This window comes from Molothrus aeneus, chromosome 6, assembly GCF_037042795.1.
Source record: "Molothrus aeneus isolate 106 chromosome 6, BPBGC_Maene_1.0, whole genome shotgun sequence".
Lineage (NCBI taxonomy): Eukaryota > Metazoa > Chordata > Aves > Passeriformes > Icteridae > Molothrus > Molothrus aeneus.
In genome coordinates, this window is record NC_089651.1 from 17,342,065 (window position 1) to 17,357,831 (window position 15,767).

At 39.2% G+C, this 15,767-nt stretch overlaps 1 protein-coding gene across 3 annotated transcripts in view; it reads left to right on the top strand.

Annotated features, from left to right (window-relative positions):
- The first annotated feature begins 208 nt into the window (after window positions 1–208).
- CHID1 (chitinase domain containing 1) overlaps window positions 209–15,767 on the top strand; it is a 96,645-nt gene continuing 81,086 nt past the window's right edge. The window contains exons 1-7 of one of the 3 annotated variants that reach the window (XM_066552217.1): window positions 209–237; window positions 3,116–3,282; window positions 4,462–4,611; window positions 5,179–5,311; window positions 6,264–6,308; window positions 7,607–7,713; window positions 9,026–9,087. In XM_066552217.1, the coding sequence (XP_066408314.1) occupies window positions 3,130–3,282; window positions 4,462–4,611; window positions 5,179–5,311; window positions 6,264–6,308; window positions 7,607–7,713; window positions 9,026–9,087 (650 nt within the window). In that variant the 5' untranslated portion in view covers window positions 209–237; window positions 3,116–3,129. Of the gene's footprint in view, window positions 238–367; window positions 513–3,115; window positions 3,283–4,461; window positions 4,612–5,178; window positions 5,312–6,263; window positions 6,309–7,606; window positions 7,714–9,025; window positions 9,088–15,767 lie in introns of those variants that run through there. The other 2 variants (XM_066552214.1, XM_066552215.1) reach the window with 2 other exon arrangements.

Here is a 15,767-nt window from a genome sequence, read left to right on the forward strand (position 1 = left end):
TTACTAGCATTTCCTTTATTCAGCTACTGATGAGCCCCAAAGCACGGCGTCCCGGGTCCGGCCGGGCCGGGCCGGGCCGGGCCAGCCCAGTGGCGGCTCTGTCAGTGGGACCCGCCGCCGCAGCCACTCCGGCCCCGCCATGTTGGCGCAGCCCGGCGCCCTCTCAGCGCTGCCCGGAGCCGGCGGGGCGGGGCGGGGCGCTGCCGCTCGTCCGCACTTCCGCGGCGGCGGCGGGCGGTACGTGGTGTCGCGGCCCGGCAGGGCTGGGAAGGGACGGAGAGCGGGAAAAGAGCGGGGGCGGGGGCCCGGCCGTGCCGAGGCGAGGGTGACGCGGCAGCCCGGGGAGGCCGGGGCCGCCCCGCCGGGGCCAAGCTCGGGGCGGCTGCAGCGGCGTTGATGCCATGGCAGGCGTGCGGGCTCCCTAGTATTCGAGAGTCGGGCGAGCGTGGGAGGAAGTTCTGAACGTCAAGGTGGAGCACTTTATAAGAGGGGAGGGTTTAATGTTTACACAGGTTAGAAACGGATTTATTCTCACTCTTCACTCCCCAGTATAGGTTTTGTTGCTTTCATTTAAAAACGCATCAGCAGTATGTCTGTTGGCCTTCCTTTGCTAAGTGATGTAGGTTCTTTCTGCAAATGTAGTTAGAATCTAGTTTCTTATTTATAAATAAACTATAAACGTTGACTCCGTGTTGTGTACCATCCATTTAGTTTCTTTGCTTGCTTATTTCGGACAGCCTAAATCTGTGCTAGCTTTACTTTTAAAAATTAAGGTAAATTTAAAACAGCTTTCCAAAAGTATGTTACCTCATGTGGAGGTGGGGTTAAGCAACGTTTGTGACCTGGCTAGGAGAGAAACCTAGGCTCCAGATCCGTTTGTCAGATGATGTTTTAAGCGTTAAGTTGTCCATAGTATCAGTTGGACAAGCACAGAGAGGCAGTTTTCAATTCTGTTTGCATTTTGCAGTGACAGAGGAGATAAACAAAGAGTGCCAAGCTCAGACAGTTCTTCCGAGTTCAGCTAATTTGAATAGTGTTCAAAAATGGCGGAGAGTTCGGAGAAGAAAAGTTTGATGAGGATTTAGTTTTGTAAAGCTTGAAAAATGCATGCATATATTTTCCTTAAAGAGCATTTAAAGTTTGACCAATTCATCTTCTGTGTTACAGTAATCCCATCTACTTTATTTTCATTGATGCTGTTAAAGAACAAACTATTAAAATAAGTGTCCAACCAAGAGTTTATACTGGACTGTCAGTAGCAGAAACCAATTTGCCACAGGCTCAGTGCTAAATCTAGGAGTGGATGTTGACTTAACAATAATTGACAGATGGATATGATCCTGTCAAGGAAATAAGCACATTTTGATGTCTAATTGGAGTTCAGGGATGGTTTTTTAAGCTTCTGTTCTTCAGCTGTTAGATATTATCTTCTTTTCAGGGAAGTGATGCTGTTGCTAATTGTTTCTGAAACTGAAATCAAACACCTCCAAATCGATATATACGAGCTTCTGGGAGAATTGATATCCTGTCCAAATAGTTAAGACTTGTATTGACTGTTCAGGCTCTCAATTGTTCCTCTCTGTGATAGTTTATAGATCTTGCCAAGCTAGATGGAACATAGGAGATACTATCAAAAGCAACCTGCTTTGTCTCATTTTTTAGAATGTGGAAAATAAGGGGGTTACCAGTGACCTTGAAGTCAAATTAGAAGCATAAGACCTTAATTATTCATAATAGGAATTTCAAGCTGTATAGCAATTCAGCTTTTACCACGCTCCCTGGATCCAAGAAATACTAAAGGCTTTCTGATATTTTTGTTTTTGCTGTTTATAAAAGACTTGACTAAAATCTTCAAATAATTTTGTACAGGAGGTTTTTGATGTTCTTTGGTGATACTGGCATTGTTTTTTTCAAGCACTTCTGCCATCATCCTTCTACTTTGTTGCCTAATCAAATATTGCTCTCTTTTCCTGCAGAATCCCTAAATCCTATAATAAATACCTCTGGTTTTTAAAACCTCACTGTTAAGCCAGGCACATCCAAATACTACCAAGTTTGTTGAGTTGTTGATTTCATGTCTGTTTCATTGAGTACATTTCCATTGAAGCCTTAAGGTTCCTTCTGCCATAGTACTCAGAGGCTCAGTTTCCTATTGTGGGATCCTGCACCTGCTGTTTTGAAAGTTTGGAACTAAGTACTCAAACTTTGAGCAGCATTTGTTGTCAGTGCCAGTAGAACAAATATTATAAAGACGATTTGTAGAAATGAGCTTGTAGGCGTTCAATAGGAGTGGTAGAGTGATATAAAAAGCAAGATAGTTTTTTTAAGTTCAACAAAAATTCAGAATATTGGAAAGAACCTATTTTCTTCTCGATCAGGATCTCATATTTATGAGAAGCAGCTTGATACAGATCTAGAGCCCTGGTTCCCCAAATGCCAAATTATTTTTTTTTCCTGTTTTCTTCTTATTCACTACTGGGAGCCAGACTTGGAAAAGAATGCAACTTTTAACTGGGAGAGATTGGAAAACAAACTCTGGCTTTATTTGACATTTTTTTAAAGTCTTCCTACAGATAAAAGGTGTGATAGATGAACACACAACAGAACTGTTGTCTCCTAATTCTCAGTTCCTTTATCTGGAGCTGGGGCAAACTGTCAAATTTATTCTTCTAGACAAAAAGGACATGCCCACCCTCCCCCTCCTTTTTTTTTCTTCAATTTCTGTATCAGTGACTTGGCAAGGAATTGAAAGCAAAGGTCTCAGCTGTTACAGTAAAGGCACATGTAAGCATATAGCTATATTTTTTTATATCTGTTAATTAATTTATGACACACTAACCAGGCTAGGTAGGAGCAGAAAAAAATGTTATCTTATCCTTAAAAAGGAAGCTGCAAGGGTCCAACCCACTTCATCTGTGATACAGCTGCTAAAACAAGGGACAAAAAAGGTGTTTGAGACTAGAAGTAATCTCTCACAATAAATACACTGCTTTTGTTGCCAGGGCAGAAGCACTGCCTTAATAAGTCTGATTCTAAATGGAACAAGATAAGAAAATGTCTTGACTTTTTTTAGACAAGAAAACCAAATGAAACTGTTATATTCCTCTGTTCACAGAGATTTGAACCCTTATGTGTTCAGGAGAAGAGAAACTTGACATGGGGAAAAACAGCATGAGGCTTCTCTGTGCATCCCTTTCTCTTGCCATGGTATGCTGGCTAGCTGAAGGTACCCTGTCAAAAACGGATGCAAAGAAAGGTGCTACAAAAAAACTGGAGGAAAAGGTAAGGGAAATAACCGAAATTCTTGTCTTATCTAAGATGCGAAGTGAATGAATTGAACTTTGGTAAATGGCCTCTACCTCTGTTAAACAGTGTTAATGCATTTCCACTGAAGCTGATACTCACAGATAAAACTTGAAACTGTCCTTTCCTTCAGCTTTTCTGTGTGTCACAAATGGTTCACTTCTTGAAACATATAATGTAGACTTCTGGAGCTTTATCCTCTATGCAAGTTGCAGAAACAGGAAGTTTTTGTCCCCTCAGGGAACACACTTCCATCCCTTTGGAAACCAGGGTGGGGAACAGTAGTTTGGGCCAAGAGCTCTAGGGCATTTACTGTGGAATGGAGCCTTGCCAATGGGAAGGCTGTATCCTGATGAAAGATTTTGAAGAGCTTTCTAATCAGTTGTTCTTTTGCAGGCAGAAATGATTCAGAGTCCCACAATAATCAGAGCAAGCACAGCCAGCATGCTGAAGACTCTCTTCACTTGCTGAGCATGTTATTGTTTCCTGTCATTATGCACGTACATCTGTCACTTTGTATCACTGCTCAACATCTACAAAATTTGCAGGTAGTGAGGGTAGTACAAGGTGTTAAGGCAGGCCATATCCCCAAATTCCTTACAATGAATCAATAGATAGCTTCTGCATACCCACCATGAACATCTCATTGGATCTTCTCGTTCTGTTTTTATCTGCTGGGTCAGTTGAAGCATCTTCCCTAAAGAAGAGTGTTTAAAATCTTAGCCTTCACAGTGCAGCATTCTCAGACTAAAATATATCCAGTTCAAAAGCTACCTTCAAATTCTTGGTTAAGAACTCCTAACCCCTTTTTATTATTTTGGGGGTAACATGACAGAAAGCATTGGTTAGAAAACAGCACCATTAGCTGTCATAAATTATGTTCTTTGCTCTTATAATGTCTTGGGCTTTGGTTTTTGTTTATATGCTTTTTACCCTCAAAGTTTATATGCTTTTTACAAACAGAGTAAGTTTACTGATGATGACAAATAATTTCTGAGGACTTGTATGTTTCAGTTCAAATCAAAGTGCTCTGCATCATTTAAAAGGAGTGCTCAGAGTTTAATGAAGTGATTTGTTTTGCTGTTGTTTTTAAAGTCTGTTGCCATTGAAAGTGGCTGTTTCATATAACTGGTTCTAATAACTGTCTTCTTTCCACAGAAGCTGCATTCTGATAAAAATGTTCAGGACAGGGGATTGGTAGTTGTGGATCCAAAAGCAAAGGATATTATACTGGAACATAAAAGTTATTGCTCCAAGAAGATGAAGGAACGACATTTTTCAGGAGATGTTCTGGGATATATTACTCCTGTAAGTTGATACAATAAATAAAATTTGTGCTTTGAATGAATATGCAGCAGACTGTGCTGCAAGTTTGCATCCCTGTTTTAGAAGTATTTTTATGGTAATGGGGGCTGCTAGTCAAATACAGTCAAATAGCCAGAGAAGTATTTGAGACTTGATGTGGGGTTCAGGGGGTCTCAAACCCTTGTTCTCCCATCTGTCTCTTAGAGGATGTCTAGGTCCTCTAGAAGGGTGTATATTGTTTTTCCTCTCCCTTCACTCGTTTTTGTCTTACACTGGTCAAAAGACAAATAGGTGCCCTATAAATTTTCACCTTTCTCAAGTTCTCTTGAACATAAATTCAGAGTCTGTAAATTTAAAACTGTGTGGGAATCTACAAGCCAGTTGCTGTAGTTCAGGAGTACTTTTTTATTTAAATGAAAGCAATATCCCAGCAGGTTTCCTCAAATGAACAAGTAGGGATCTAGCAGATGATTACATTTCTGTTAAAGAGTTTATATTGGTCAAAAGTAAAGTGAACTGTATATCTTACTTCTGAGTCTCTCACTTTTTTTGTCTCCTTTGTTTTTCAAGTGGAACAACCATGGCTATGACATTGCTAAAATATTTGGAAACAAATTTACACTAATCTCACCAGTTTGGTTACAAGTGAAGAGGAGAGGGAAGGAAAGGTTCCACTTCACTGGGCTCCATGATGCTGATCAAGGTGTTGTTTTTTTTCCTTTGAATATGAATTGCAATATTGTTGCAGACTGGGTAGATTTGGCATACTAGGTGGGTTTTGCTGGCTCTGCCACATAGTGAAGTACTTTCATCCATTACAGTTTCTTGGGTTTTCTTCAGATTGAACGGCTTTCTGTCCTCACCTGCTTCTGTATGTGTACATATTTTATTTGTCAAAAAATGTAAGTAGAATGATTGGCTTTTCCACCATGCTGTCCACAAAATCCCTCTTAAAAAAATGAAAGGACAAAGATCTTGTACAGTGAAAAACAGTCTTGGGTGTTGTATTGTGCACTTATTTACCTGTTGTGGGTTTTGGTTTTTTCCCTTTGCAAAACCTTTAGGAGAATTTATTTAGAAAGGGAAGAGAAATTTAATTTGAAGAGAATTTTTTCCCTTCATTGCGAGGAAAGTGGCAGCAAGATTAAATTTCAGCTAGTATGTACTAGTTCATGGTTTTGAAGTTGATTGAATGTGAAATTTCATTTGAAATAGCTATAATTCTTACCATGTTAGTGCCTACTAACAAATTCATCCTAATGCAATGGCTGCCAAGAGGAGTGAATGGGACACTTTAAAGTACCATCTGAAGAAAATCAGACATTCCTCCTAGGTGATGCCTAATGGCTGCAGAAGTGTTACTCTGAGTAGGCACTGGGGTAGCTTTCCTTAGTGAGGTAGAACTAAGCAGGGAGGGGCTGGGTGGGGACTATTGTAAGGCTGTACAATTGTGAATGCTGTGGTGCAGGTTCATGGCTTCAGATTCTGTGCATCACAGGTTGTTCTGTCTGGGTGGATTATGAACTCCTAGTCTGTGGCAGGAAGATGTGTATAATGAAGCTGTGCTACATCATTCAAAGAATGCTTGAAAATATGTTATCATTGTCAACATCATTTATATTTTATCAGCTGTCTTACTTGATACTGTTTGACAGGCTGGATGAAAGATGTGAGAAAAACCTCCAAAAACATAAAAATAGGTGAGCCTCTGGTTTATGTTTGTTTGCTTGCTTTTTATCTTCTTTAGCTTCTAGGAGAGGAAAGTAAGGCTTTCTTCCAGGTCTGTATAGGAGGAAGGAAGATTACCTTAGCACAGCTGTATGAAGAAGATGTCTGAGAAGAAAAATTAAATTAACTGTAGATAGTTAAGTAACTGATGTGTTGGCCCTCTTGATGCCTTTATGTTTTGCCTTAGCTTGCTGTCTCTGAATAAATCTGCGATACTAGTATATAGCACTGTGTGCCTCCCTGGGGAAAGGAGTCTTCAAACTTGTTGCTTGGGGTTCTGTGTAGTTAAAAAATAAAAAAAATCCAAATCTGAGTCAGTCAGTCAGACTTTCCTGCATGATAGAAACATCCTACTTTGTCTCTTCTCCCCTTGAAGCTGGGAACTCATGGGATGTGCTGCAGTGTGTGTCTTTAGGGAAAATGGCAAACATTGCTGTAGAGATTCTGCTGTGCTAGACTTGTTACATTTCTCTGTAGCAAGAATTCTGTGGAACTGTGAAATGCTTCTTGATTCAGAAGGGAGTATGAAATTTGAAATGTATTAGAAAAATTGAATTCTCAGTCAAATATTTTAACATACTTCAGCTGCCAGAGGATAAAGCCTTTGAAATCTCTTTATACTCTTCTAAAACACTCTTTTACAACCAAGGTAGTTAGAAGGGGCTTAGACATAGCTCCATAAAATCCATTGCCTTTTCCTGTGGGCATGATTGTCAACTGTTCCAACATCAGTTTTCCTGACTATTTTTTAATGTTTTGTGTTTTTAGAAAAAAAATTCACACAAGCTCAAGTGCTTTCCAAAAGTAAAAATTTGTCTTAGGGCATTGAGTTGAGTAGAAGAGTGAAGTGATGTAGGGCTGTGTATGAAGTAAATTAGAGTTTGAGGTGAACTTTTCTACCTCATTATTGTGGTAGAAGAGATGCACAACTTAAAGATTGGTGTGTTGTGTTGTTGCTGGTTAAGACTCTACTTGAGGCCCTGAGTGGTAATTCAGTTAAGATCGTTCAATCAAATGAAAATATCTTCTCTTAAAACTTGCATCAGTGCTGATCATTAACTAAACTTAAAATGAAGAAGAATGTCCTACAGTGTCAGTTCATCTATGCTGCTGAAGTTGGTCAGAGTGAAAAAGCAATGATCTCAGTCATGGGATATGATTTTTAGTGGCATCTCTGCTTGTATCTGCTGTATTCTGTTTCTGCAGAAACATTCCAGTGTAGATAATAAATTCCTTATTTTCTCTACTGATTGACTACTTTGCCTGATAGTGCCTCGAATTTTGTTTGATGGCTGGACTTACCAAGACTTTGAGAGTGTTTTTGGCAGTGAAGATGAGATAGAGGAGCTTTCCAAGAACATGGTTCTGCTAGCCAAGGTAAAAAAAACCTATTTATGATGTTTATAAAATTGTGTGAGATGATAGTTGATTCCTTTTGTAATAGATGTTTTCTCATTTCTTGTGATTTTGCATGCTATGAAATAGAATTTGCTGAAAGCAATAATGACAGGATTCTTGATATTGTGTCTTAGTATGTGTCCAGTTCCTGTAAATATGAAATGTAGCAACACTTAAGTGCAGGTGACTATGAGTCTAACCTGGGACTACATCAGTCTGATCAACATAACCTTGTTGTCATTGGCAGCTGCACTTGTGATTTTTGCCTGCTTTAAATTTCTTTTACATTTCTATTAGAAATGTAATTATTGAGCTGTGGCTATACTGCTTAGTGGTATTTTCTGATAGGCAGAAAAAGAGTCATGGGTGCAATGAGTGCTGTTTTCTGTACAGGAATGCATTCAGGCTCAGTGTGGTAAAGCTAAGCAACCACTTTTAATACCAAGAATCACTCACTGGATATGTATTACTGAACAGTTTTGCTCAGGTCTGATCAACCAGTTTCCTCAAAATGTTAAGAGACTAGGGAGAGGAGAAGAGGAATTTTGCTAAGGTTTCTGGCCACCCCCTTTCCTAATGGCTTTAAAGCTATCCCATGTGTGAGAATAGATAAGCTACACCCAAAAGACATTCAGCGTTAGTGATTGATTCATGGCAGCCTGTTTATTTATTGTCAGAATAAGAGTTGGCACTTACTATGTGATGTAAAGAAATCTTACAGTGCTCTAGAGGAAGTTGGATGTACTCAGTTAAACTGAGTAATTTCTTAAAATTTTTAACCAATATGTCAATTTTAGGTCCTCAGTAACACTTGACCTCTTAAGGATGTCAGCTCAAGTACAACATTATCCTTGATCATGCTAAGAATAAATTATCAAAAGAGAGACTAATTACAGGAGATACTTGGAATCATGTCTATGCTGAATTAGCATTTACGTCTTCAGACTCAAGAGATAATGAGTTTTTCCCTGATATATAAGTAAAAGTGTGTCAAATTATTTGCTTAACAACCACCTTTCATCAATGTCTGAATTTTCCTAATACAATATTGGCTTTTTCTGTAAAAGTAGATATAATGGATAACTAGTAGAGATTTTCAACTTTTGCATGTTTGTGTTTGTTAAATTATTTAAATTTCTCTTGGACTTCTCCATGAAATGCTGTGTTAAAGATGAATCTGGTGTAAGAATACAAAGCATGTTCAATCTGTAATAGTACAAGAAAAATAACTGCATGGTTATTTTGTGTTATTTTGTGTTATGATGTGTTGTTTACAATTCTCTTTATTTAGAATGAAAATTTTGATGGCTTTGTAGTTGAAGTGTGGAGTCAACTGGGAAATCAAAAGCAAACGTGAGTATAAATCTCTAGGAAACAATTCCTAAAAATCAGCTCCTTTAAAGCATCCTTTTAATTTATCCATGTTGATTTGAGTATGTCTTTATAAATAAATACACTTAATTCTAGAACAACTAAAGGTTGTTCTGCTTGTCTTACAATGAAGTAGAGGGTTTTACCTCGCTACATGAGATCAAAGATTACATCATAATCTTCACAGTGGGTTTAGCAGGCCATGTTAGTCTTTCATTCTTGAGTTTTGCATGATGTAACTTCTGTGAGGACATAGAGGATACCTGGGCTGCACACTCACTCTCGTGTTGGCACTGCCTTTATCATAACAGTGTTTGGTTTGGGTTACTGGCTGAAGCTTGGAACTGTGTGATACTTTCATGACCTAAGGCAAATGCCAAACTTCTGCTTCATGAAGAAAAGGCAGAATGTGGTGGTGAAATTAATGATTCAGTGCAGGAATCTGAAGATTTTGTGGTAGTTTCTCAGGAAATTCAGGCATCCATTTCTCTAAAGCACAGTGTTTCTTACAGATCTCTGTTGCCTAAAATGTCTGGGGGAAAATAGCTTCAAGAAAGATGCACAGAATGCAGACTTCATTATGGAAGGCTTTCACCTTTTAAAAAATGGTTACTTTAGGTTATTCTGGTTAGGGCAAATGCTGCTGACTGATGGCATGTATTAATTACTTCTCAAACTGAGTGTACTATTAGCAGTCCTACCTTTTCCCTATAAAATTAATACTTGGGAACAAAAAATTGAAACTGCAGAATCTTTTTTAGCTTTATAAAGGGCTCCATCAATTTCCCTGCAATGAGTAATCCTTCTGCTGTATGCTCTTGCTTATAATTAGGTAATTTGCCAGGTTGTTCCTAAGAGCTTATCTGTATCCTGAGCTCTGAACCTAGTGCAGTGTCTTAATAAAGTAGCCAAAAAGATGTGTGAAGCAATTAGTAACTGCCAGTCAGAAGTAGGTGGTAGTGGTCTTTAATTTACTGTGCTTACTGTATTTAAGTAAAATCAATAGTTTTCCTATTAGTTAACACAGATATAAGACAGACAATGACTGTAACTGTCCTTGTAAGACTCACTGAAGATCATTTTAAACGCACTGGCATGAAAGTGCTGTATTGCAGATGAAACACATGAGCAAAGCATACTTTTCTGTTAGCTCTAGGGTGAGTTTATTTGTGGCATGATAAAAATACCACTCTCTGCCAGGAGTAATGTTGGTTTAAAACAGTGTTGTTTCACAGAATCACAGAATAAGCTGAGTTGGAAGGGATCCACAAGGATCATTGTGTCCAGCTCCCGTCCCTGCACAGCACCATCCTCAGGAGTCACACCATGTGCCCCAGTGTGTTGTCCAAAGGCTTCCTGAACTCTGTCAGGCTGGTGCTGTGAGCACTTCCCTGGGGAGCCTGTTGCAGTGCCCAAGCCACCCTCTGGGTGGAAAACCTTTTTCTAATATCAATCTAAACCTCCTCTGATGCAACAACTGTTACCAGAGAAAAGAGATCAGTGTCTACCCCTCCTCTTCCTCTCAGGAGGAAGTTGTAACTGGAATGAGGTCTCCCCTCAGTCTCCTCCATGCTGGACAGACCAAGTGACTTCAGCTGCTCCTCACACAGCTTCCCCTCAAGGCCCTTCACCATCCTCAAGGCCCTCTTTTGGACCCTCTCTAACAGCTTCATGTCATTTTTATATTGTGGCACCCAAGACTGCCCCCAGCACTCGAGGTGAGGCTGCCCCAGTGCAGAGCAGAGGGGACAATCCCCTCCCTTTCTGGCTGGGGATGCTGTGCCTGATGCCCCCAGGACAGGCCTGGCCCTCCTGGCTGCCAGGGCCCTGCTGGCTCAGATCCAACTTCCCACAGACCAGGACCCCCAGGGCCCTTTCCATGGCACAGTTTATCTGTGTGCTGAACATTTTGTCCAGAAGGACACTATGAAAAACAGCTGTCATAAAAACTGTTAGTATTACAGGAGATACTGCTGTTTAGTTTCCTCACCTTCAGTTACCTGAGTGTTATTTAGGTGAAGCACCATGTCTATTCATTATCTGTCTGTTACTCATAGAAAGGAGTGGGAAGTATTTTCCATAACTTCTGAAGAGGACAGGGTTATTCTCATGCTGTATAATGGTAACTGGATCCTTTTCTCTGAGGTGGTAATGTGTAATTGTGTGTGGCCACTGTGAACAATACCGAAGGATTATCCTAACTTAAATGTGAGATTATTTGCCAAAGAAGCATAAAGAGAAACAGAAGCTAGGAGCTGCAGGTTTTCTTCCATTTCAAGACCTGATCTAAGTGCTTCATTGGAAACTCATCAGTGGGTTTTTCCACCTTTTATTACTGTGTCCCTAGAAATGGTTAGGATGTTTAAGTTGAACAGTGCCTTGGGTTGGGCTTGCAGCATTCTAAATTATGCCAATTGAGACAGAAAGCTGAAGCTGGGCTCAGTGTGCAGTTACAGCTGTTTTGTGAATGTAGGAGACTCACATCATTACATGGTAATTTTGTCTTATGATGCTTCTAAGTTGTGGGACCGTTGTCTTCATTTTGAGATTGTGCTTTTCTATCACTAGCTTTGAAACTCAGTGGCTTGGCTACCCAGTGCCCAGGAGATTTCCCTAATAATGTTTTTTGGAGGGAACAACTTCTTAGAACGGATCTTAAGGAGCAAAATTAAGTGCATTTATTACGTTGGCAAACCTGTATTTTTTGCACGTTGAGTGCTGTTACTTTAATCAGTTCATTTCCTATAGTACAGAGCAGTTTTTTCTGCGTTAAGCATGGGTGGTCTTTGCTTCGCTTGTTCCTGTCAGAAAAGTTGGAGGAGCGCAATGCCTCCTTTAGCCCACAGCGTGGCAATATTGTAACGTGAGTCACACCTGATCTTCCCTCAGCTTGTCTCTTTCGAAAGTGGCAAACACCGGTAGTAAAGCAAGTTCTTGACCTTGGAAAGGTGGGGATTAGTTCGCAGGAGATGTCAGCACAGAGGTGAATCCTCCTAATCCTTTGGAAGGGTGAAGTGCTTGTAGGACAGTATTTGTGCATGCTCCAAATAAAGCATCTGTTGTAACTTTTAGGTGAAGTGTAGGCTTTCCTAGTTCAGATCCTTCAAGGTCAAATGCTTGGAAGTAGCTTAACCTGCTTCTAGTTAAAGGGACAAAAGATCATAATGATGCTCCTGGGAATAGCTATTTTGCCTTCGAACTACTTTTGGAGCAGTCTGACAATACAAGGAGACCTGCCTAGCTAACACAGTTTATTCATGCTATTTAATGTGCACATGTTTTAGTTTAAAATAAAATTTTAAAAAATCCCTTTTTTTTTCCTGACATACAAGGAATAATGTCACATAAGCAGTTAGCAACAAGTTATTGAAACTCAACACAGGTGCATAAAAATGCATGGGTATACCCTGCAGCTGCTGGCTTGCTTTATGCAATGTTAGGGCTATGGTGTCGATCTAGGAAAAATATTTCACAGAGAATAATTATGGTTTTCATTTTTCAAAACTTAAATTAAGTGCATACCTAGCCATTAAATTAATATATGGCACTCAATTATTCTCTATACTTCATATATCTGTGTTAAGGGGAAAGCTATGGAAATTATTCCTGTGATGTTTTTAACTGTTCTGGAAAAGATCTGAGATCCCATCCAATATGCTGCCTTAGTGGTGCAGGAACACTTGATATAGCACTTCATAAGCTGGATAAAGGTTTCTGTATGCAGCTTAAAATGACAGTGGGGGGATTTGCTTATGGAATATTTGTGCCTGATAAAGTGTTTCAGCTACAAAATCAACATCCACTCTCTGAAGACAATGTGCAGCGATACTTTCTATCAGAGTGCACCCAGAAGCAGGTGAGTCTGCAAAAGAATCTGAAAACCTGGTAATTAGTGTCCTAACTCACCTAGAAACTGGGCTATGATTTAAAAACTATTTCATATATCAGAAAGCTGGATTAATTGCAGCTGAAGGTCCCTTCTTAGTTGACCTCAGGTGAGTAAGTGTCCCCATGAGATACCTTTTTTCAATAGCTGAACCTGAATATTGGATGGGCATTTTCATAACACATGCTCTCCCTTGATGTTGGGGCTTAAGAATTGCCTAAAAGCTTTGTGATGATTAAATTCTGTAAGAAGCTTCATTTGACAGGCTAACAGTGCTAGCTCTTCAGTAACACATAAATGCTATGACCAGCCTCTTTAAGAGCCTGTGATCACTGAGCACTTTTAAAATTAGGTAAATTGAGACACTTTTCTCTCTTTCTCTAGAAACATGCAAACATCCCTTTGCATGTTTCTAGAAAACCTTTCTTTTTTTGGTGTACTCAAGTCAACTTTAGAACTGAGTGAAAATTTTCCTTTGAGGCCCAAGGAGTTATCCAAGAGTCTTCAGTTTCCTGTTTATTCTAGCTGGCATGGCAGATGAGGTGAAATGTTACTAAGAAGTTATGTTGCTGACGTCCACTAAAACATAAAATTCTGTGGTTTCAGGCTCACTAAATACCTTCTGTTTTATGTCTTCTTAATCAGAACTAACTCAAACTGGTTTGGGTTTTTCTAGAACAAAAAATTTTTCAATCATTCTGGTTTTGGGTTATAGAATTGTTCTGTAATGCTTAGCAGACTAAAGTCTTAAATTATATAAGTTCTTTGTGCTGCTTTATTTTGCATATTCATTAAATGTTGATTTATCAGCATTATCAATTTTTATAAGAGAATTGTGTGCCTGAATGTATCTGCCTGCTTTCATGTTAGATATCCTGAGCAGCCTCTTCTCTGGCTGTTCATGTAGGAGCCTTGGTGCCTTGAGTCCTACACAGCAATGCATGGTGTGTGTACTTTCACATGTTTGAAATGGCATTACTGTCTTCTCTTTAGGTTCTTAATTTTAGAAATAACACCTGTTCCATCTGAAGAAGCTGAATTGCTTTGATACCTCTGTGTGGGCCTGTTTTGGGTGCTTATGGTGACCACTTCAGGCTCTTGCAGATGTCTAATACAGATACTTTGAAGTACCCTCTGTAGCACTGGTACCTACTTCTTCCCTGTGTTTTCTGAGGAGAGAATTATTAATATACAAATCCCAGTGACATCAAATTTAATGGGAGATGAAAGACTGCATCTAAGTGATGCTGCTTCCTTTCATGCTAGCAATCATTGCACAGTAAAAAAGGGTTCAGCTGCCCACCTTTTACACCTTACACACAGGAAAGTAGTCTCCAAACAGAAATCTAAATGAGCTGAGATATCCTATGCAGATGATACCTCAATTCTAATCTATTTTACAGTTTCTTATAGTTTAAACCTACTTCTTAAGTAACTTTTCTAAAAGTTTCTTGCCTGATTTTGCAATAAAATATTCAAGTAATTCATCTCATGGCATTTAAGTTTAGAAATGTACATGGCAGAAATATTGAGAGATGTGAGCATGCAAAGGCTCTCCTCCTTATTTAGTTAACAGCTAGACAAGACCATGTCTCACTTACTAATCTCAATTGTGGGTTTACTGGGTGGGTTTATTTTTCTCCAGAGACCTGGATATATTGTGAAAAAGGCATAATGTACTCATAATACTCTCACAGGCTACATAAAAATGCACACAATATTCTGATCAGTCCAGCATTACTTGACAGATGGCACTGCCATCACACAGAATCAATCTGAAAAACGTGATTTTTTTTGTCACTCTATGCAGAAGATGACCTTCAGGCATCTTATTAATGTTGGTAGGAGTATAGGAGGAAAAACTCTTCTGGTAGTTGTATCCTTCATGTTAGTCCCTGAAAAATTAATCTATTAATCAAAGATTTGCCATAATTCACTCTACTTTCTTGGTATTAACTAGGCAGTGAAATGGCAGAAAAGGGCAATTTCTTTTTCAAGTAGACAGCTTTATTTTGTCCAATTTTCTTGACAAGGCATAAATTTTAGGGAGTAGTGACTCCCAATTTGTGCAGAAAGGTGGCTGAAGTTGGAAAGCTGTAGAGCTTTGAAGGGTGGTGGAACTGAAGGGAAGGGTATGAAAACCTTTCATACCTTCTGCCAGGCCTTTAAAATGCATTGACATCCCACTCTTGTGCACTGAAGTTAACTGTTCTACAAGGTGTTCAACAGTACACCAGCAAGGCTGGAAAAGGTGATTTTTGGAAAAATAAGCTTGCCACAAACTATGGGTGATGAAAATTTGGAGGTCTGCATACTTTATAGGGGACAAGATACTTTGAAATCATAAACACTTGGAAAATTGACCTACCAAATAGTAGTGATAAGAGAAAGCCTGAAATAGCATGAATGAAGTAGACCTTAGTTAGCTCAAGATAGAATGTTAAAGTTGCCAATATTTCAGTAGCTACTCTGAAGTTAAACTTGACTATAGTGAAGTGTCTGGTAAATATTTAATGAAGCTTTTTTAGAAAGATTGATTCTATTCCTACTTTCCTGTACCACATTATAATGTTTAAAATGTCAGTAGCTTTTCTTTCAAAATTGCCAATGGTAACATTGGAGAATATTGCATTTAAAACACTGGAAAACACTGTTGGGACACAGTAAAGTTTTAATTTATAGCACAATAAATGAATGTTCTGCTATTGCTCTTTGGAGGAGAGGGAAAAGTGCACATTTGATTTACTTCATCTGACTTGGCCAGCACATGGAAGTG